Source organism: Medicago sativa, chromosome 8 (assembly GCF_051527215.1).
Source record: "Medicago sativa cultivar Bolivia chromosome 8, Bolivia_mono, whole genome shotgun sequence".
Taxonomy (NCBI): domain Eukaryota; kingdom Viridiplantae; phylum Streptophyta; class Magnoliopsida; order Fabales; family Fabaceae; genus Medicago; species Medicago sativa.
Window position 1 is genome coordinate 86,124,917 of NC_140756.1, and position 23,113 is coordinate 86,148,029.

General features: G+C 35.7%; 3 protein-coding genes across 3 annotated transcripts; all 3 read right to left on the reverse strand.

Annotated features, from left to right (window-relative positions):
- Positions 1-6,215: 6,215 nt before the first annotated feature.
- On the reverse strand, positions 6,216-8,907 carry LOC146902665 (uncharacterized). Its single transcript, XM_085737157.1, has one exon. The coding sequence runs from the start codon at positions 8,905-8,907 to the stop codon at positions 6,379-6,381; it is 2,529 nt and encodes an 842-aa protein (XP_085593283.1). The 3' UTR covers positions 6,216-6,378.
- A 2,317-nt stretch (positions 8,908-11,224) lies between these two features.
- On the reverse strand, positions 11,225-15,391 carry LOC146902666 (importin subunit alpha-2-like). Its single transcript, XM_085731980.1, has 11 exons — positions 15,089-15,391; positions 14,650-14,746; positions 14,447-14,538; positions 14,187-14,318; positions 13,924-14,109; positions 13,649-13,812; positions 13,487-13,565; positions 13,174-13,302; positions 12,270-12,397; positions 11,803-12,187; positions 11,225-11,690 (listed from the first exon to the last, which is right to left on the reverse strand). The coding sequence occupies exons 1-10, from the start codon at positions 15,320-15,322 to the stop codon at positions 11,821-11,823; spliced, it is 1,608 nt and encodes a 535-aa protein (XP_085588106.1). The 5' UTR covers positions 15,323-15,391; the 3' UTR covers positions 11,225-11,690; positions 11,803-11,820.
- A 1,544-nt stretch (positions 15,392-16,935) lies between these two features.
- Positions 16,936-19,143, reverse strand: LOC146902667 (transcription factor MYB111-like). Its single transcript, XM_085731981.1, has 3 exons — positions 18,839-19,143; positions 18,610-18,739; positions 16,936-17,766 (listed from the first exon to the last, which is right to left on the reverse strand). Exons 1-3 carry the CDS (start codon positions 18,969-18,971, stop codon positions 17,043-17,045), a joined length of 987 nt encoding a protein of 328 aa, XP_085588107.1. The 5' UTR covers positions 18,972-19,143; the 3' UTR covers positions 16,936-17,042.
- Positions 19,144-23,113: the final 3,970 nt, after the last annotated feature.

Sequence of the window (23,113 nt, forward strand, 5' to 3'; positions counted from 1 at the left end):
TAGACAATCATGGTTGTTGAACTTTCAATCATTAATATGGCGCAAAGAAAATCACGCTGGAAGTTTGGTCTCAACGAATTCATATAAGATTGAAGTTTTATATTAAGAACGTGAATTCAAATAACTAAGGAAAAGTGAAAGGTATTAAAAGTGAAATTTGTTCATGAATTATTCTTGATATCAAATATATTCGAATGATTTATTGTATTTTAGGTTTTCAAAGATGGCATGATTTTCATCAAATCCATACGTTTGTTGTTGATCTGAGATTTGTTCTTTTTTGTTGTTGAGGGAATATGAGATTTGTTCATGTTGGCTGTAATAAAGGATGAAACAAAAAAGAAGGTTCACGTGCATCTCTTATAAATTAATTGTGAGTGGTCGGATTAATTAGATTTAATGATTGAGATTTGGTGTAAGTCTTAAGACTTACACCTGGTGTCAACGGATCCTGACTATATATATATATATATATATATACACAATATAAATTCCTTCAAAATATATATATATATATATATATTCCCATGAGTATCGAGGAAGTATATGATATGTATTCAATAAAATATATTTTTTCAAATTTAGTATATAATTATGATATTTTTAGAGTGTGTTTTCTCGAATTGATTTTTCCGGACTATGAGATCTCAGACTAAGGGTGATCGGTGACCTTTGAGTATATGACCTTAGTCGTTAGGTCTTATTTTTTAAGAGGGGCGATGTACCTGCAAATTTACTAACGAATAACGATCAAGACAGTAAGTGTGGTGGGTGAAAGATGTCTTCTTGAATTGTTACGTGGACAATTATCCTCGAGGGACACTTGTGAGCAGATTATTAGAAGTGATCATTGAATATAGACTCAATAGTGCATAACTAGATCCTTATCTATGGCCTTGATTCAGTGATATTTATGACAAGTCCATGATATGGTTCTCTTAAAGTAAGTGGTGAGAGAAACCCTCGCTCAGACAATGATCGAGGCTTTGGTTAGTTCATATATGTGTGTGTCAATATATATAACTGTAAAACTCTATATACTATTTTAATGACCAACTATTAATATATTAAAAATACTAAGGAATAGTTTTCATTCAATACTCGAATATTATGCATTGATCCCCTGTTTTAAAACACATGTCGCATTGTTGCAATGTGTACTATTCACACAATTTACTTTAATCATACTTTTAATTAATGTACAAATACAAATATTAGCATATAAAGTATTGTTCGATTTATGTCTATAAATATTTTCAAAATATTAAATATCAATAATTTTTGTACTTTAGAGATATATATATATTGACAATCAAAGTTCTTCATTCGCATGCGTGAAGTAGTTGGCCACGACATGCAATTTAAAACAGACAGAGTACTGTAAAATTTATTGAGGGGATGGAAATTTAACATTTAATATTCATATATTAATATTAATATATAAATAAAAGACACATTAACAATATTCGTATATCTCTTATCTCTTATTTATTAAAGTTAACCCGGACGCTAACTGTTGCCTTAATTTTAACCTAAATCTCTATGCTTACTTTTACTGTATTAACCCTGTTTAATTGAACCTATTTAATTTAGTTAATTTAATGAAAATCTTATTTTCAAACGGATAGATCTCTTATCTCTTATTTATTAAAGTTAACCCGGACGCTAACTGTTGCCCTAATTTTAAGCTAAATCTCTATGCTTACATTTACTGTATTAACCCTGTTTAATTAAACCTATTTAATTTACTTAATTTAATCAAAATCTTATTTTCAAACAGAGAGATCTCTTATATCTTATTTATTAAAGTTAACCCGGACGCTAACTGTTGCCCTAATTTTAACCTAAATCTCTATGCTTACTTTTACTGTATTACCCATGTTTAATTAAACCTATTTAATTTAGTTAATTTAATCAAAATCTTATTTTCAAACGGAGAGATCTCCTATCTCTTGTTTATTAAAGTTAACCCGGACGCTAACTGTTGCCCTAATTTTAACCTAAATCTCTATGCTTACTTTTACTGTATTACCCATGTTTAATTAAACCTATTTAATTTAGTTAATTTAATTAAAATCTTATTTTCAAACAGAGAGATCTCTTATCTCTTATTTATTAAAGTTAACCCGGATGCTAACTGTTGCCCTAATTTTAACCAAAATTCTATGCTTACTTTTACTGTATTACCCCTGTTTAATTAAACATATTTAATTTAGTTAATTTAATCAAAATCTTATTTTCAAACGGAGAGATCTCTTATCTCTTATTTATTAAAGTTAACCCGGACGCTAACTGTTGCCCTAATTTTAACCTAAATCTCTATGCTTACTTTTACTGTATTATCCCTGTTTAATTAAACCTATTTAATTTAGTTAATTTAATCAAAATCTTATTTTCAAACGGAGAGATCTCTTATCTCTTATTTATTAAGGTTAACCCGGACGCTAACTGTTGCCCTAATTAAAAAAATAAAATTTAGTATAAGTGAACCAAGTGGATATGAAAGCATGGGTGGCGAACAATTTTTTTTTTGAACAATCAAAAATGAAATATATTAACACCTTACTAGCAGTCTTGTCAGCACAAGGTGTACCGACAAGACAACTAGAAAATTACAAGCATTCTGTCAAAAGTACAACAAAGAGATCAACCAATGCCTAAACACGACAACGGTCTCGACCACCACAATTGGTCACCGAAAACAAAAATAGTCTTATTAGCCTTCAGCCACCACAAAGAATAATACTTTACTTTATCTAGTAACTGAAGCATGGAACTTTCTTTCATATTAAAAACTCTATTATTTCTTTCGCTCCATAAAACCCAAACAGTCAACAACCAAACAAGTTGCAGAAAAGACCTTCTTGCCTTCAAGCCACCTGTGGAATGAATAAACTGAAGAAAATGGCTTGAAATATCACAATGATCAATACCATCAAAGCCAATCCATTGGCGCACCAAAGGCCACAGCGACCCAAAACAAGGACACAACAAGAACAAATGACTGGCATCCTCCCTAGAACCACAACCTGCCACACACTGGCATGCCTCTGCATCAAGGACACCACGCATCGCCAAATTTGTTTTAGTAGGAAGACGATCCCGAAGCAATCTCCAAGCCAAAATTGACACCTTTAGCGGTACCTGTCTATGCCAAATCAAGTCCACATCCTGCGAAACCTGCGGAGCTCCATGGTCAGTGAGCATAGCATACACAGCACGAACAGAGTACCCTTCAGAGGGGTTCGGAAGCCACTGCCAAACATCATAAGAAAGAGGCTGCAAAGAAACGTCAGCAAGTAATAACCTACACTCCGCTAAAAGCTCCTCCTCCCACACCCACAACACCCTACGCCACTGCCAAGCTTCACCCTCCTCCCCCCATCCATGCTCAAACATGTCTTTGACAGTGATTGATTTATTTAAAGCTAAATCAAATAACCTGCCAAAACGCACCTTGAGAGGGATGTCACCACACCACCGATCATGCCAAAACAAAGTATCTTCACCATCACCCACACGCCTCACCACACAACTCGAAAACCACCCCTCACCGCCCCCTACTGTCCCGTCCCTAATCTTAACAACCTCCTTCCACCACAAAGAACCACTCCGGCCCCCATCCTCCAACCTCCCATCCTCCTCACCATATCTAGCAACCAACACCCTATACCACAGTCCCTCCCTATCAACTAACATTCGCCAACACCATTTTCCCAACAAAGCCTCATTAAACTCCCTCAACCTCCTAACCCCCAAGCCTCCATGCTCCTTTCGATTACACACAGACCTCCAATCAACCCAAGAGATTTTCCTATGATCCTCACACCCCCCCCCCCAAAAAAATTTAATCAAAAGAGATTCTATGGAAGAGATTGTACCTGATGGAGCCTTGAAGAAGGAAAGAGCATAGACAGGCAGAGCGGTCAAGACAGACTTAAGAAGAATCAAGCGACCTCCGAAGGAAAGATACCGACTTTGCCAAGCAGACAGTCTAGATTTTATGCGGTTAACAACAGGGTCCCAAAAAGACAACAAACGCGGATTACCACCTATAGGTAGCCCCAAGTAATGGAAAGGCACCTTACCCAATTTACAATTCAACAATGTCGCCGCTTCTGACAACCAAGAGTCAGTAATATTCACCCCTACCAGCATACTTTTATGAAAATTAACTTTTAAACCAGACACCGCCTCAAAGAGAATTAATACCGCTCGAAGTGCACGAACATTAGCCCAACTCTTTTCCCCTAACAATAATGTGTCATCTGCAAATTGAAGATGGGAAAGAACCACCGAATTTCCAGAACCTACAGCATAACCACGGAACAAAGAAGCATCCACCATTGCTTTCATCAAAACACTCAAACCTTCGGCTGCTAACAAAAAAAGAAAAGGTGAGAGCGGATCCCCTTGACGGAGCCCCCTACCTAAAGAGAACTCATCTGTAGGACTGGCGTTAACAAGAACAGAAGCTGTAGCCGTTGTTACACATTCCTTCATCCATTTCCTCCACAAAGTCGGAAAGCCCATTTTACCCATAACTGAATCAAGGTACCCCCAATCAACAGAATCATAAGCCTTCTCAAAATCAACTTTAAATAACAACAACTCTTTTTTGGTCTTACGTGCCTCATCAACAACCTCATTCGCAATCAGAATCCCATCAAGAATTTGTCTATTTTTAACAAAAGCAGACTGTGTATCTGAAATTACGGTACCAATAACTTGCCGCAATCTATTCGCCAACAACTTAGCCAGAATTTTATACAAACTTCCAACCAAAGAGATCGGACGGTAATCATTTAAAGTTTGCGGACACTCCACTTTTGGAATAAGGGCAATAAAAGTAGAATTAATACCTTTTGTCAATTTTCCGTTTCGATGAAATTCACGAACAAACCTCATAACATCCTCTTTCAAGTCACCCCAAAAATCTTTGATGAAGCCAAAATTGATACCATCCGGACCTGGACTCTTGAAGCTATCACAGTCCCAAACAGCAGCTTTAACCTCCTCAATTGAAAACGGCTTAGTTAGACTGCCCCCATCAGCATACGACAACCTTTTAAACTGCAAATCATCAATCTTTGGCCTTTGTATATTGAGAGACTGAAAGTGACTTGCAAAATGAGAAAACACTGCTTGACGAACAGGCTGCACACCCTCCACCATAACACCATTCACATAAATCGACACCAAATTGTTTCGACGCTTCCTACTTGCTATCGCAGAGTGAAAATATTTTGAATTAGCATCACCCTCTCGAAGCCACGTGAGCCTAGATTGCTGCCAACAAATACTAGTATTCAGCCGAGACAACGAATGAAGGTCCGTCGAAACACCAAACAATTCGATAGTCTCCTCCTCAGAAAGGTCAACCTCCTCAGCTTTTCCATCAAGAGCGGCCTGTCTATCCTTCAAAGAAGCAATCTTTCCTGATAAATTTTGAGTATGAGACACATGCCATTCTTTCAGAGCCGCTTTGATCAACTTGAATTTTTCCTTTAAAACAAAACCACCCCAGCCAATAACTTCAAAAGAATTCCATTTTTCACTAACATATTGCTTATACCCAGGTAAGTCTTGCCAACATTTCAACAACCGAGTTGGTCTTGGTCCCCAATTTTCTTCATCAATCGATAACACCAAAGGACAATGGTCAGACAACCCCCGTAACAGCGCTACCTGGATACAATTAGGCCACTTCGAACACCACTCCTCCGAAAGAAGAAACCTGTCCAACCTGCTCATTGATTTACCATCACCTCGAAACCAAGTAAATTTACGACCAAACAACGGAAGATCAACCAACATAGTGTCCTCAATAAAACGGCTGAAAGGAACATAAGATACGGCCATGTTGCCACTTCTTCTTGACTTTCTCTCATCATCATTCCTAACTGCATTAAAATCACCGCAAATACACACTTTTTTGTCACCCAACATAACGATTCGAGCAGATAAAGAATCCCATAATACTTGCTGCGCTGAATTATCACACGGGGCGTAAACATTGAACAAATAAAACTCTTCCTCGGATTTGACAAAGCGACCATGAATCATCAGAAAATAATTGTCACTAGTAGAATCCCACACCTCCACTTCCGAGCTATCCCAAACAGTTAAAATACCTCCAGAAGCCCCCACCGACGGACGAAAAGAAAAAGAATGAGAAGATGTTCCCCACACAGACGCACACACAACATCATCACAAGTCTGCAATTTTGTTTCCTGAAGACATAATATATACGGTAATTTCTCACCCACCAGCAATCGGACATCCCTTCTCTTCTCTGCACCACCCAGCCCCCTAACATTCCAAGATAAAATCTTCATAAAAACCACCCTCACCCTCCCCCCACTCCACCAACACACTTATACCTCCCTCCCTGACCGTCCCTCTCCACCACCCTCACCACTAAAAGTTGACTTCTTATTATCCTTCATCCTTCTCGCAAGCACACTAAACCTATTCTGACAAACCCCTTTAAAGTTAACACCAATTGCTTTCCCCATACCCCACACATCCTCCACCTCCACATCTTCATTACCACGCAAAACCACCCAATTTTTCCAGTCATTATTAACAGAAGATGAAGAAGAAGCCCCCTCAGACACAACTTTGGACACAAAATCAACAGATTTAGTCACACCTTCAGTACCTTTTCTTTTACTAACTCGCATCTTTAAATGATGTAACACTGCCGATCGATCTTTAGAAGGGAGCCTCGCCACCTTCTTCAAAGAATGAACAGAATGACGAAGCAAACCACCTACCTTTTTACGTTTGCATATCAAGTCCACACCGGATTTCTTAGCTTCTTTGGTAACCGCAACCTGTTTACCATTCTTTCTGGAAGACGAAACAATACCTGCCTCACCATGAACTTGATCACGTAACCACTCTAGGCTCCAAGGTCCAGACACTGACGACCTCCCTGCCCGGGGTGGGCAAGAGGACGTACGCCTCTTGCGAATAACAGCCATATTAGGAACGCCACCCTCCTCTTCTACCATCACACTTACCGTATTATCATCAACATGTATGTCATTAGGTAACGGTATATCAGCCTTCATCTGAGCACAAGGTACGACCACCTCCTTTGAGGGATCCTCACGTTGCATATTCGACGCCTCATTGCATTCATCAACTCCCTCCACCTCTTTCATCGGATTGTCGAAAGCAAAATGATCTGATTCCTCGGCCGCTTTTAAATCCTCCACAATTTTCCCAACAAACGTATCAACATTATTGCTCATATCCGGATCATCATGAAGCTCCTCGTTGTCTTTCTGCTCCAGTTGTCCTTCATCCTCTTCATACAGACAGACGTCGTCCCCTAAGTTGAAACCCCATTCCTCAACAATCTTCACTTCCGTCAACACATCATCAACTAATAATTTCTCCACCACCGAAATAATATCTAGAGAAGAAGTTGCAACCAATACCCTAGCATAATCAAACCTTTCTTTTTCCAATGAACAACTATCTGATCGTAAAAACCGTCCACAATCCAAAACACAAAGTTTAAAAAAAGATTCATTCCACGCATGAAGGGGAATCCCATAGAGTCTCAACCAAGCTCCTCTTTGAAATGGTAAAGGCTTCTTATCCCATCGACTATAATTAACAAAAAAGTGATTAAAAAAATCAGAAGCTTCCTCCAACATATGTGAAACATCCGAATCCGATAAGCTTCGAATGAAAACTTTGTCAGCACCCAACGGAACAATATCCAAATCTGAGAAACCAGCATCCTCAATTCGGTTTTGAACCACACGTATCGCTTCCCCGTTGATAACAGAAGCCACAACACCTTTACGTGCCCATTCTACATCATCTTCTTGTGAACTGTACTTCCGGACCAGTTTTGAATCATGTTCGCTGCCCTTTATTCCTCCCACCGCATGCACCACCCCCCTCTTGACTTTCCCCTCATCAGCCTTACCTTTCTTAACATGCTTCTTACCCACCCTCACCGGAACCATCACTTTACCAATCTGCACATCAGCCTTACCATCGCCAACACCTTTCACACCCTCCAAAATCTCTCTTTTTTCTCCCTCAGCCCTTTGCTTCCCTTCCACGTTACCCTCCTTCTCCCTCACCAATTTTTTATCCGACACCTTCTCCACACCACCACGATCAACCTCACCATCCCTACCTCCCACCACTACAGCCGCTCGATCAAACCTTGCCACTCTAGCATTAACTCTAAAATTACCAAACCAAACCACATTCACCGCTTTCAAGAGCTTACCGACATCTCTAACTTTTGAAAACCTAACAAAACCATAAACCTCCCCATACACATTACGCTTACTAGGAACGACTACCTCTTCGAGCATACCACATACCTCAAACCCTTTCCTCAAATAAAAATTAGATAATTGTGACGGAAAGTTCGTAAAATAAAAAGTTACAAACCGTTTGATTGATGAATCTGCTACTATGTCATCCCTTGCACCTCTGATTTCATGCGGCTTCTCAGTAGTAACAGCAGCCTCCCTTTCTACCACCACAGACCTGTGCGGTTTCCTTGTAGCAGACCTCCCCCGCAAGTTGCCTTTACCAGTACCTGAACCGTTTGAAACCCTAGAGATGCCCCTGCCGTCCATTCCCATTCGCGACCCAGTAATAACCCTTGACCTAGACTGCCGTAATCCATTGCCTGTAGACCCTCCATGGCGCTTGCTTCCCTGCTGTCTGTCCTGACCATACACATCCTGTCGCCGCGCTTTCCCACGTCTCGGTCTCACATCCTGCCAATCGTCCCCATCCCTCCCCGTTTGTGGCACCCTGCTTGGATCCCTTCCCCCCCAATTTGTCCTCACTTCCGGCGATAATGAACGCCGGTATGATCGCAAGCGATCACGTCTCTCTTGGAAGCTCTCACCTCTCATTGTCTAAACTCTAAACCCTGAAAAATTAATATGCACATGAGTCCTATAGGGGTCCTCTATATTTCATGGGTGGCGGCTGCCCCTTTTCATTAGTACATAGCTCCGTCCCTGTACTTAACTTATAATGTTACGTTACGGTATCAAGGACGATGTCATGGAAAATTATGTTATGGTACAATACCAACGCCTATGCTTCTTAATATTATGAAATGACCTGACGCCGCCTCCAACCTTTGACCTCTCTGTAATCGCGCCGCCTCCAACCCACGATTGTTCAAGATGTAGACAGAGGTAAGCGGTGGTGTGATGATGGCTCAGCCATCTGCATCGCCTCTCGTCCCTGTTCTCTCGACTGTTTCGTCGGAAGAGCGGGTTCTCAGGCGCATCTTTTTCAGTTCGGTGGTGGCGCCGGCGGTTTGGGTTCTCTTAGATCGTGCCACCGCGACTTGGTTTTGGTTGTTATGTGATACTGCTGGATTTTGTGTCTGGGTTTCTCAAGTTTTGGGAGATCTAGATCTTGGTTCGAGTACGTTTCTAATGGTCACCGCCGCCGTCGATGGCTCAAACGGGGTTCTTTGTGCTCTCCGCCGCTCTCAGACCCATTTGGGTAGGTTACATCAAAGTCGGTTGCAGATCCGGTTGCTTGTTTATTCCTCAAATCCGATGTGTCCTTCAGCAATTCTCCTGGCCTTTGATTTCGTCGTGGTACAGGTTCTTGTGTTGGAGGGTTCAGATGGTTTTGGCTCGAAAGGGCTGGTAAAGCTGCTGTGTTTTTGCAGGGGCTCTTAGTTCGTGAATCCTTATGTGTTGGCATTTGATTCATACACTGTTCTTTAATAAGTTAATGTTACTTTGGTGTCTGTCGTGTGGCCATGCCCTTTGATTCTCTGATTATTGTTAACCAGAGCTGCTGAGTTCTGCAGGTTTCAAAGTTATGGTGATTCGTCGATGCTGTTTGAATATCTGTCGGCAGTCCTTCTGGCTGACTTCAGACTGCTTTGGAATCCTAGTCATTCGTATGATTGACATTGGACTAATTGGACTCGAAAGAGTCGGTGTTGCTTGTTGTCTCGCTGCAAGGAGTTGTTGGTTCTTGGACTGTGCTGTGTTGACGGTTGGTTCATACACCAGATAGCTTACCTCTGTTTATTAATCATTGAAGGTTGGATTTCATGTGTGGCTTAAACTGTTTGTAATGCCCATTTGGGTTGTATTGCACATGTGTGTTTTTACTGGGTTAGGTATATGTCCCCCCAGTTTTTTCTTGTTTTTTTCCCCCTTTTTTAATAATATATATGAGCACTAGGCACAGGTTTTGAGTATAGATGAGAAATCACCTATTCTCTTTCTTGATGTTTTATGCTATGGCCTTATCAAAAAAAAATATTTTGAAATACTATATGACAATCATGACATTCATCTAAACTATTTTGTTACCTATTACCATCAAATATTACCTTCCATATGGTTTAGTTCAACGAAAAAAACAGTGTTCTTAAATATACATGTAAAAAAATACTTGTATATATAGCAGAGTAATTAAAAATTAATAATTTTATATAATGGAAAATTATAATATAAAGTAATGAAAGCTTATAGAAATAATGAAATTATAAGTTGATATAATATTTCTCATACTACGTTTATATATTCATTTTTAACCCACTAAACCTTGTATTTGTGTGAGTGATCAGACATAGTAATGAAGATGAGTGCAGATTGTGTACATGTAAGTTTAATAGTAAAATTTATTTTGGTTTCCTCAGAAAATTAAATTTATTTGGTTTTGATTTTTAGTTGTAAATACTCAATTGAAAACCACATTAGCTTTCAAAAACTAATTTTTAGAAAGAAAAAAAATAAATAAAAGACTGTTTGGTCATCCAGGCCCAACCTCACTATTTATAAAACGCCGTTAATGAAAAGTGTCACAATTTTCCCTTCAAAAAAAAAAAAAAAGAAGAAGAGTGTCACAATTTTTTATGCTTTTATAGAGTGAAACCCTTTTCGACCAAAAAAAAAGAGTGAAACCCAAAATAAAAAATGCAAAACACCTGTGTTTTCATTATTTTAGTTTTAAAAAAAGAGAGAAAAACAGGAACAGTTTAAAATTGCCTATTACAAACGAGTAATCAAACAAGTTTTATCCTTTTGTAATTTTCAGAAACTAAAAACAGACCCCAATCTACCACATAATTGACAAGACTAATTTTTTTTTAAGTTAAGTAAAATTCCCTGAATGATTTATTTCTTCTAGCATGTGGTTTTTATATGCTTGTTGTGACAATCCAAGTATTTTCCCAAATTCAAAACACTTTCAAAATCCAATTTTATCCCCGAAAATATGTAAAACTAATAAAAAGGTGAATACTACAGTTGTCATTTTGGGTTGAGAAAACCAGACAAGGATAAAAAAAAAAAAAAACCAGTTGTCATTTTGACCAAATTAAGTGCTGACCAAACCAGATTTATATACAATCTATAACTCTCCGTGTGTTGCGAGGAAAAAAATAAAGTAGGAGAAGCATGAATGTACAAACAAAGCACTATTTTCTTTTCCTTTGGAAATTTGCTTGTGTAGCTGACAAGTCCATGCTTATGTTCCATACACCAGCCACTCCGTTTGTAGACATAGTAGCTTAAACTGATCCCCCCCCAGCACCTCATTAACAGCAATGGATACAAGACCAGACTGTATCCAGACACAAGGTGCGATGACCGACTCTCCAGACTTGACCCTGACAGCCTCTCAGCATAAATCCCTTATTCGTTCAACCAAGTCCCTACAGATGTTGAGACCAAATAGTTTGAGATTAATAATGAATAATTTTACACAAAAATGACCCAAAATTATGATCATATGATTTTTACCCGAAATACTAGTAAAACATGTACCTTCTCAAGAAAAGGTTTTCATCTAAAATTGAATCCACCAGATGGAAGATTTTGGCTTCCAAAGTTGAAACCAGATTGATCACCATCACCTGAAGGTAGCATCTCATCTTCATCGTTCGACCAATATGTTTCAAGAATTTTAACAGCCTTCTCATATATTTCATTGTTGTCATGCCTTTGCAGGTTTTCTATCTTGTCAAATCCCTCATAAACATCTATCATCTGAAAATACAAGTTGTCATCTTCAGTGTTACCCCGCCTCCTCTCTTTTTCTCCAACATTCAGAATATTCTCTAGTCCCTCTAAACAGACCATGACAATTCTTGCATCGGAGCAATTAAGCAGATCACACAGTGGTTTTATGCAACCCTGATCCACCAAGTACCTTGTAACCCCAATAGACAAGTGAGTATCATAAATTCACAAAGTTAGAATTTTAAAGAACAACCATTAAAGAAAACACATACTTGACTTGCTTATGATCTCCACCAGCTGTAGCATTTGTTATTGCCCATGCAGCTTCTTTTTTAATGTCAAACTCTGCATTTTGAAGAAGACTGACAAGTGGAGCGATAAGACCAGCATCAATAACAGCCTGCATATCTAAAATGTCAGCTTTCAAACAAAAACTGAAAAATAAACTGTAAAATGTCAGCTTTAAAACAAAAACTGAAAAATAAACTTTACCATAAATACAAACTCATTTGATATCTCAAATTAGACATTAGACAATATAAATATTCAACGCCCTGTTTCCAGCAGGACAAATGCCACCACTTGGTGTAGTTGTGACGTGAGAATTATACATGACCAACATCATCTATCTTGAAATACAAAAATAAATTTCATCCAATCCAACTGATCCGACAAATTGCATGAGCCATGCTCAAACAGTCAAAACTCTTATTCTTATGAGGCAACACGATACCAAAAATCAATGGCACCCCACTTTATATTTTAGTCTCTACTCGCTAGACTGGAAATAAAGACTACAAATGTGGGGTGTGAGACTAACTCACCATTAATTCTGCTGGTGTATGCCAAGTACACTGACTAACTAAATCTAAGCTGGTTATAATCTCAACATAACTCCACCATAACTACTTATGTGTGTGTGTTATGAGTCTTACGGCAACATCCGAGCAACAAAAACAATACGCCATAATTAAAAATTAGAAACCCGGGACGCATTTCAGTAACTTCAAATGTTTGATTTATTCATGGAGTTTTTTTTTTTTTTTTTTACGACTTATTCATGGAGTTATGAAGCTTATATGTATGCATATTCTACACAAGTAGACGACAAAGTACAAACAAATAAAAAAATCCTAAAAAAAAAAAAATGACAGAAATTAGGATTTCCTGGCTTACCTGTATTTGCTCCTTACTTCCAGCTGTTATGTTTGATATAGTCCAACAAGATTCTTTCTTGATGGATTTCTTATGATTGTGTGTCAAAAGGCTCAAAAGGTATGGGAGTACACCATGATTGATCATCAACTAGCAAGAAATAAACCAACACAATGAGGAAAATCAAATACAAAATCTAAAAGAAAATAGGACTTGGACAGAAAGTGAAGACTAAAAGAAAATAGGACTTGGACAGAAAGTGATGACTGACAACTGCAACTCTGTCCCTTTCGATAGTATCAAGTAATTATTTCAACAGGCTACAAGTCATTACCTGAGTCTGCATATCATCTCCCGTCACAATATTTCCCACTGCACGAACAACAGGGATCAACACTGAAGAAGATTGGTGTCTACAAATGAAATCATATACAAAGTTAGGGCAATCAACAATTGAAACAACATGGACAGGATGTATAGTAGACCAAATACTCACTTAAGGAGCTGCACCAATCGGCCACATACACCTGCGTCAATAATTTCTTGGATTTTGTCATTTGTGCCATCAGATAGGTATGATAAAGCCCAGCAGGCATCTGTCAGAACTTCTTCATCCTCCGACAAAATCAAACGCTCAAGAGCCAGAAGCGCAGGTTTCACCTGTCACACAATATATTAACAAAAGCAATAGCCAAAACTCAGAAGAGCTATCTCTATGGTTTGATTTAAATGAAACAAAAGACGTGGTTTAAATGAAACAATGGATATTACCAGCTCAAAAGCAGGTGGTGGCTTTCCCCTACAGAAGTTTGATAAAGTCCATGTGGCATTTCTCAGCATTGAAATTCTGGTGTGCTCGTTGAACTGGGCCAACAGTGAGACAAGGGCACCATGGTTGAGCACTAGATCACGACACTTAGGGGAGTCACCAGCGACATTTCCCAAAGCCCACACAGCCTACAATTTCATGGATATAGTTATTTAGTAAGCCGAAAAGGAAGATGTATGTACAACCACATTCAAATACAAGATACCTGCTCTCGAACATCCTCACTAGGTGACCTAAGCAACGTGACAAATAGAGGAACTGCTCCGTGATCAATCACCACCTTAGTGTTCTCAGAAGTTCCAGAGGCTATGTTTGTCAGCGTCCATGCAGCCTCAAACTAAACAAACAACAGCCAACATAAATAACTAATGACCACAAAACAAATTTCAACTACTCTACATACGCTATGTAATCATCCGTAACCGTACAACAAACACAAAAGTGGCAAATTCAAACACTTCGAACCTGAAGTAGAGGGGAGTCTTCCCTAGCAAGAAACTCAACAAAACGTGGCACAACACCAGATCGAATAACCTCCTCAATCGGAGGGGTCCGATCTACAACAAAAATTATAAACAACAACATTAACAATCACAAGTTAAACAGCACCATTCCACAAGCAATTAATTAAGACAAAAATAGCAAATAGAAACGAATTTCATAATTACCAACTGAAAGTAGTTTCCGGAACAATGTGGTGGCTTCTAGTTGTGCACTACCGTCGTTGGACAGGACACCAGAAACCATTGCAGGAAGACTCTCGAACTGCAACAACAGTTAACAATAGAAATAGGGTTTCAATATCGCGAAAATAACATACAAAAGACTCAGGCACTCAGTAGCATAAGTCCAATAGACTATTATCTGAAGCGACATTTGCGTCATAAAAAAAATCAAATCATTCATATAACTAACCATAAATAGTAATCAAATCCAAAAATAAAATAGAAAAAACGGTTGAATATAACATTTACTAACAAACAACACGATCGGAGTTAAAAATCAAAGCATGTGAAATTCACGTAAACGATTAAACCCTAAATTGTGCAAAAGAAACGATAATGTATAAAAAAGAAAAGAAAAAAGAGAAGAGAAACTGTGAAGTACCTTTGAATCAAAGGTAACGGGTAACTGTTGTTGATTTTGAACGCCTTCGCGACGCTTCTTCTGCAAACTCTCTTCACGCTTGTTCTTGCGAATCTCAACCATATCGTCCTCACGTCTCCGGCGACCATCTTCAGCGTCGACGGCGACCTTGTAGCGGTTACGGCGAGCATCGGCCTTGGAATCGGGTTTGGAATCGTTCTTGGAATCGTTGTTGGAATTAGGTCGAAGCGGCATCGTTTCGGTTGTTGATGATCAAAGAAACGAGAGAAGAATTTGAATGTAACCGCGAAAGAAAGAGTGTGTAAAGCCCTGGGAGTAAGGTTTGTGTCCTTTTATAGTTTTGGATCAGATAGGAACTGGGCCGAGCCCACTAAAGCCCAAATCTTTCATCGGCGATTTGTTTATCTTTACCCAATCGAATTATTTAAGATATTAATTTTTCGTCTAACTATTTTTTCTTTCAATTTTACTCTTTAAACTATTTTGTTTATTATTTTATCTTATTTTTACCCACTCAAAGAGAAAAGAAGAATTGTAAAAAAAAAAAAAAGGAGGGCGAGAAAGAAAATGTGAGATGAGAAAAGAAAATAGATGGACACTAATATCTTTGTGTGTGCACGCTAATAGTTTTATTTTATAACTTATAAAGAACATCAAGAATGTGAAGTTTTATCTTCGATGGTAAGTTACAGTGTATGAACTAAGACACAAACACTCAAAACGACACAAATATAGACACCCTAACATGGTTAATATCTAGAATATATGGGGTTTTCCTTGCAGGATGTAGATTAATAAATTATAACTATAAGATGATTGTTTTGTAAAAAAAAAAAACATAAGTTTGTTAGATATGCCTTGATGTGTAGTTTGCTAATTTAGAACATTTAGAAAATTAGTGGTATAAGTGTATGGGGACCTCTTAACTTACATTAACTCATTTTTTAAAATTTGTGAAATACACCTAATTAAGGTGTAACTTGTTAATTTAGTATACACCCACTATAAAATAAGTTAGTCTAAATTAACAAACCACTGTAAAATAATCAACTAAAATTTCAATTGATAATTAAGATTTTTACGTTTATGAGCATTGCTATTTCAAGCGAACCAAATCATCAAGAAGTCATTGCGAATGAAGAGTGGACCAATTAAATAACTTCTTCTAGCATAATACACTGAGGAAAGAGGGACATGTCGTGCCATCATGAGAGAGAAAGAAAGAATGAATGGATATGCGATTCACACAAGGTTTCAGAGTGCAGTCTCTTGCGAGAGATAACAATTTCTTAAATTTATACGTCACTTAGTAATAAATTATGCATAATTTAAAAGTTAAATATTTTTTTTTGGTGTTACTTTTAAAAGTCTAATATACACACACATATACAAAGCAAAATTAACTGGAAATACCTTTAAGCGCTTTATGATGACCATTTTGCTTGAAAAATTAAATACTACGTCACAGGGACGAATCTACTCTGACTCCACAACTTCAATCGCATATTAACCAATAATATGATATTTTGATGTTATACCCCCAACAAAATTCAAAATATCATATTAATTAGTACACTCTTTTGAATGAACTCAAAATTCAAAATGTCTGTTGGAACAAGTTTCATAATTTCCAATTGAACTATACATAAATTTCATGACAATTTAATGCCGAATTTATTAATTTTCATTAGCCTTATTACATAAACACACGTCTCCTCTAATCTAAATATTTTTATGAGTATGAATTGGACTTGGGACTCTAGAGTTTATAACACTCGTACACCACACACTTACCCTCTTGTTGAGCAAGAACTAAATGAAATTTACCACTACATTATATAACTAACTGATCACACAATAAAAAACCTGATAAACTTTTATTTAATTCAGCACCAGAAAAATACATTACTATAGGACATATATAATATAATCTCCCCTGAATGAAATCAAGGGATCAATGATAAAAGCCATTATCTTGGTAATTGGAAGTATCCCAGAAGCAATTAACATCTTGGCCTTGTTGATCGCAAAGGTCCCATTGTTGATTGTAGGATTGAACACAACTACCTTCTAAATGCATATCAGGCCATTGATATTCATAAACAGAATTCACAGAAGAATTACACTCTCCACTTTCAGCACCATTTGATGAACTCCAAACACCACCACTACCACCATCATTATTTCCCACTAGTACACCAAAATCAGGATCTAGAATATTATCATCATTGGTTACATTAAAATTATTATTCTCATGATCTGGACTAACAAGTACTCCACTTTCAAACATGTAACTTAGTTTAATAATTTCATCATCTAACCATTCATATGGTCCCAAAGTGTCAACTAATTCGTTCATATTAGGGCATGATGAATTATTAGTATTATTATAACCTTGTTGTAGCTCTTCTTCTTTTCTTGTATGTAGTGTTGGTAATTGAACTTCAAGAACCTCTTTCTTGTTGTTTTTGTTGTTCTGATCTTGCCTTGGTGCAGCTCCTCTACCAGCTCTTCTCTTGGAAGCAGCTGCTAGGTTAACAGCAGCTATGTCAATTGGTGAAAATGACTCATTTAATGACTTCATGAAACAGTAAATTTTTCTCCTTAAATGAGAGTTCCAATAATTTTTTATCTCATTATCTGTACGTCCTGGTAAATGTCCAGCTATTACAGACCACCTACAACCATAACAACAATTTTTAAGTAGTTAAAGTAAATAAAACCAAATTAAACGCCAATTTCAATGTATTAATATTGTGAATTTTTTTATATGATCAATTGGTTAGATAAACAACTTAATTAAATTATAAGTGTTTATTTATCATATAAGTATTGTGTACAAGATAGTTCTATAACTCTTTCTTTCAAAAAGTTAGTTCTATAACAAAAATAAAATAAGGTCAAATTATTGAAAACAAATTAATCATATCTTAGAAAGCTTATTAAATTAAAAACATATCTTAGAAAGCTTGTAGAAATAGTTGAAAACAAATTATAAACCTGTCATAATTAAGCTCTTTCCATTACACTTTCACAAATCCTTATGTCACTAGATAAACTCAAATTAATCATTATCACATGTCTATATTTTTTTTGGACAGAAATCACATGTCTATGTAGAAATAAGATCATACTATTATTTTGTACTTTTATTTTGTCTTGCTCCTTTTTGTGAGATGACATTGTCGGCAACAAAGGATTCATTAACAATTTTAACATTTATATATATATATATATATAAATGGTTTCAGAATGTTAACAAAGGTTTACAAACTTAATCTTACACACGTATAATTTGAAAAGGTTCGTGCTTGTTTACACATTGAATTGAATCTTACAATACATGTAGAAGGTATCTTATCTACTGCTAATATACTATCACCAATTACCAATTAAACAGCTAGTAAATTGGAAATTTCATGTTCAGCTTAGTATGTAGATTAATTTGAAATGAGGAATTAATAATCATAACATTTGATTTCATGTTTTGAAAAAGCAACAAGAGAGCAGAAAAATCCTACCTGTTACCAAGAACAGCATGCAACTTGACAATGATTTCTTCCTCCTGAGGAGTGATGTTACCTCTCTTCACATCTGATCTTAAGTAGTTTATCCATCTTAGTCTGCAACTCTTTCCACATCTCAACAAACCTAATATTTCATTTTGTTTATATATATATATATAAATATAAATACTCAGATCAGACACAATAACATGTATAAATATCATCAAAATCATTAATCATTTACCTGCATTTTTTGGCAAAGATCTCCAAGATCCTTCACCATGTTCTTGGATATAATCAGTTAAGATCTTATCCTCTTCAGCAGTCCATCTTCCTTTCTTCAAACCAATTTTCTCACAGCAAGGAGCTCTTCCCATTGATGATAACAAACAGTAATTAATAACAAAACACACACAAAAAAAAAACAAAGAAACAAACAAACACTAGTAACTATACTAGTGTGCTGTGCTCACACATGCACACTAAGAGAAATGGAAAGGTAAGACAGTAATAATTGAAAAGGGCTTTTGCATTTGCATGGATGGGGATGCATATATCCTCACTGTAGCATTATATATAAAGGTATTCAGTGGGACCAATGATTTTGACATTTGAAACAAACTCTTTCACTAGTAACTAACTAGTACTGATCAATTAAACTACCTGCAGTACATATAACATAGTTGAATTGTCAGAAATATTTTTTTGCAGTAGTAAGAGTACAATAGTGTCCCCAGATTATAACATTTTTAATCTGTTACTGTGGTTACTAGGGCCTCCATTGAGACTTTTCCACCACAAAATCAACTTATAAAACATATATTTGTTAGGTACTATTTGGATATATAGGATTACATTTACTACATTTTTTGGCCTTGCCCTATACTGTACCAGAATAGTAATAAGTGGGATCATTCTCTGCACATACATTAAACCTAACTTTCATTTTTTTACCTAACAACATATAAATATATAGCTATATTTTGTTTATTTTTATTATCATGTGTATTAACAGACATGTAATTAAGTGAAAAGTGAGTATATAGATTCAGAACAATTTTCCTATTTTGCAGGTTGATGATGCTTACACTAGTTGACATTTTGAGGTAAAGGGATGATTGTTTTGTTATCTGTGTTTGATAGAGATGCGGCAGAGATTCTTAGTCTTGAAAAAAATATATTAAAAATAGGAAGAAAAATTTGGACAGCTAGTGGCCGAAAAAAAAATAAGAATATTATAACTAATGTACTTAGCTAGTTCACACTTCAGCTATCATAGTAATGTACGTCTATCATTTTTTGAAATAAAGTAATGTACGTCTATCATAAGAACAAACAAATTAGAGAATTATTGTCGTATAACATGTGATGTCTAAGAATATTAGTAAATATTGTTGATGCTACTTTGCTCGTTTCACAATTGATTGATGATGAGGTTTTACTGTTGCAGCTGTTGTTTGAGTTGCGTCTAATTTATTTTGGTTTGCTTTTCTCTATTTTATGACCATGTTGTTGCTGGTATTTAGCCATGTTTTCTTGTAACATAAAAAAATAAAAATATATAGCTACTAAAAAATTATTGAGAATTATTTTAAGAGTTCATTCATCCTAGTATTACTCTCAAATACAATTAATTTTAAGTCCCAATGATATTGGTATTTTTTTTTGTTTACCAATGATATTGGTTTTAATAATACTTATATTATTTCACCTATATATATAGCTGCTCTATAATTATTAGTATTTAATTTTTTTTACTATAAAAAAGTTGTTTTTTTTCTAAGAAAAAGTTAAAAACAAAAACATATGTTTCATAATTAAGACATCTAATACAAACATGGTCCAAAGATGAATTTTACTATTTTTAGTAAATTTTAATAGCAAATCGGCTAGAAGCTAGAAAGTAAATTTTTAGCCGATATGCTACTTGACTAAAAAATAAAATTATTACATTTAATCTTTTTTTTTGTTAAGTAGTATGTCGGCTAGAATTTCACCTCTAACGTGAACAAGTTGAGAATTCAGGGTTCGAATCTCGACTCTTGCATATATAATGTAACGTTCATGTATATTATATTTTTTTAATGCCTGATTATTATCAAACTCTTTTTGTTAAAAATGTTAAGGGTACACTTAAATATTTTTTAGATCAGCTTCATATAACTCTTTCTATACTGAGTGTAACTTTGTTCCTAATAGTAAAATTGTCAACATCAATGACAAACCATTCCCGTCAAATTTATTTAATTTTATCACATGCAAGTGCAACTAAGCAATGTAAGCATTAAGGTGAGAAATATGGCTCTGCTAGTGCCCTCGTTTGAGTCACTTGAGAATTAGAAAGTGTATTCTACGTATATGTATATGGAAATAAAAACATTGGAAACGTATTCGACTAAGAAAGCATTCATGTAGCATAGAAATGTTGGATAAAAGAATTTAATGAGCAGAAGAAGAAGGTGCTGCCATTTGCGCGTCCACGTTTTGAGGGGCCGTAGTACCTCTCTTTCGTAGTTATTGCTTTGCCAAAAACTCATACGTGTGAATGAAAAATCATAGATGGAAAAGTATACAATGCCTTCAGATTTTGGCTGAAAATGTTTTGTGCAAACTCATATGTGTGGTTGTTGTTAATATTTGCAAAAATGTAATATGGTAACAAAGTCTATCGACTTGTGCCACTCACCACTATTTATGTTCATGCATCAACTTCAATAGTGTTGTGCGTGAGTGTATTCGAGTTAAAATAAAACCTAACAAAAATTTATAAAAAAGAGACATTTTTTTATCACTTTACAAACCAAATTTATAAATGATAAGTTATGTCCAATTAATATAAAACATAATACTTAGTCCAATTTGTTGATCCATTTTAGATTTTAGGCTTGTTGGAAGTCCCAACAAAACATGTTTTGTTTGACAATGTCAATTTTCAAGCTTGCAAGAGATAGTTTATACTAAGCTTATAAATTTATATGATCAAAATAGATTTGATTCATAACAATTTTTTCTCGGTTTTTTTACAAGTTACTTCAAGTAGCCTTTGAACTTGTCTCATATCAATTTTTCCTCACAATTATTGCTTTATTTTCTCGATTGAAAAAAAAATATATTAATTAAGAATATGTCATCTTAAATTTATGAACTTCAACAACTAATTTTATCAATCAATCCATAAAAATTAATTTTATCAAACAAAATAAACTAAGTAGTATTACTGTTATAAATTCATCCGCTATCAAAAAATTTATCACCGCATTTTACCAAATCAAGTCTTAATGCTTTTTCAATTAATGACACTCTCAGACACATAATGAGGAGCTGGACACAACCAGCACGGCAAGTTGCTATTTAATTTGGAGCAATTGGAGGTAAAACTACTGTTCCCTAATTCAATTTGACCCCTTTGTCTCAGTTTGGTTTGAGTGCAAGCAAGACATAAATTCCGTACTATCTTTATTTTGTTCCTTTTTTGTTCTTTACTAGGTTGATTTTGTGGCTAATAGCTATTTTCATGAGAACACAAAAAAGGTCTAGCCGCTACAAAGATTCAAGAATGTTGTAAGCAACTAGATATGTTAATAAACCAAAACAAAGAAAATATAAAGAGAGGGACTAGGCCAGAATCCCCTCAAGAAACATTAATTTAATTTAATAAGTGGTCTCAGTATTAATCTAACCATAAAAATGCAGCATGCAGCATTAAAATTGTTGACTTTTTTCGATCATTTATTTTTCAATGGTTATTTTTCTTCCAGAATAGTAAGTAAATGTGAGAATGATATTTTGTTTTCATTTAAAGGAGAAAAATATCTTGTTAATAAAACTCCAAAACAATGTTGACCTAGGTCTCAAGTCTTTCTACGTATGCAATTGTTTGGTGCATGAATGTGGAAGAGTGAGTAGGTAACCGTGGGTGGTTCTGAAAATGAATGTGTCACTTATTGCAAATTTGAGCAATGAAATCTGAGATATTTTTTAGCTGAAGACATTAGCCACGGTAATTTTAATATTATATGAAGATCTTCTTCATAAATTCTAAGATTTCAATTTTTTTTGTGGATGCAAATTCTTTTAATTTCAATTTTTTCAACTTGATTTCCTACATTGTACAAATTCAATAGATGGACATGGAAGTGTAGCTAGGAGTTTATTATCCATCTTTTTAATGAATAAATTGAAAAGAGATATATTATGTAGATTGCATTTCAAAGTAGTTTGTCAATTTGTTGAAAATCTCACATTAGATAATATATGTGAATTCAAAATATATTTATAAGACATTTTCCAACTTACAAGGTAGTCTTAATTAGAATAAAACCAAATTTCAAGATGATATTCGGTCTATCTATACTAGACAAATAAGAGATGAATTCTCTTCATGTTTAACGAAAATCATGCGATGATAGGCCAATGCATAACTTTCACATTGTTTTACATAACTCCTTGTACACTTCAACATTATCTATGTTTTAATTATATCCCGAATGACAATTCTTCAAGACATAGTTACAAATTA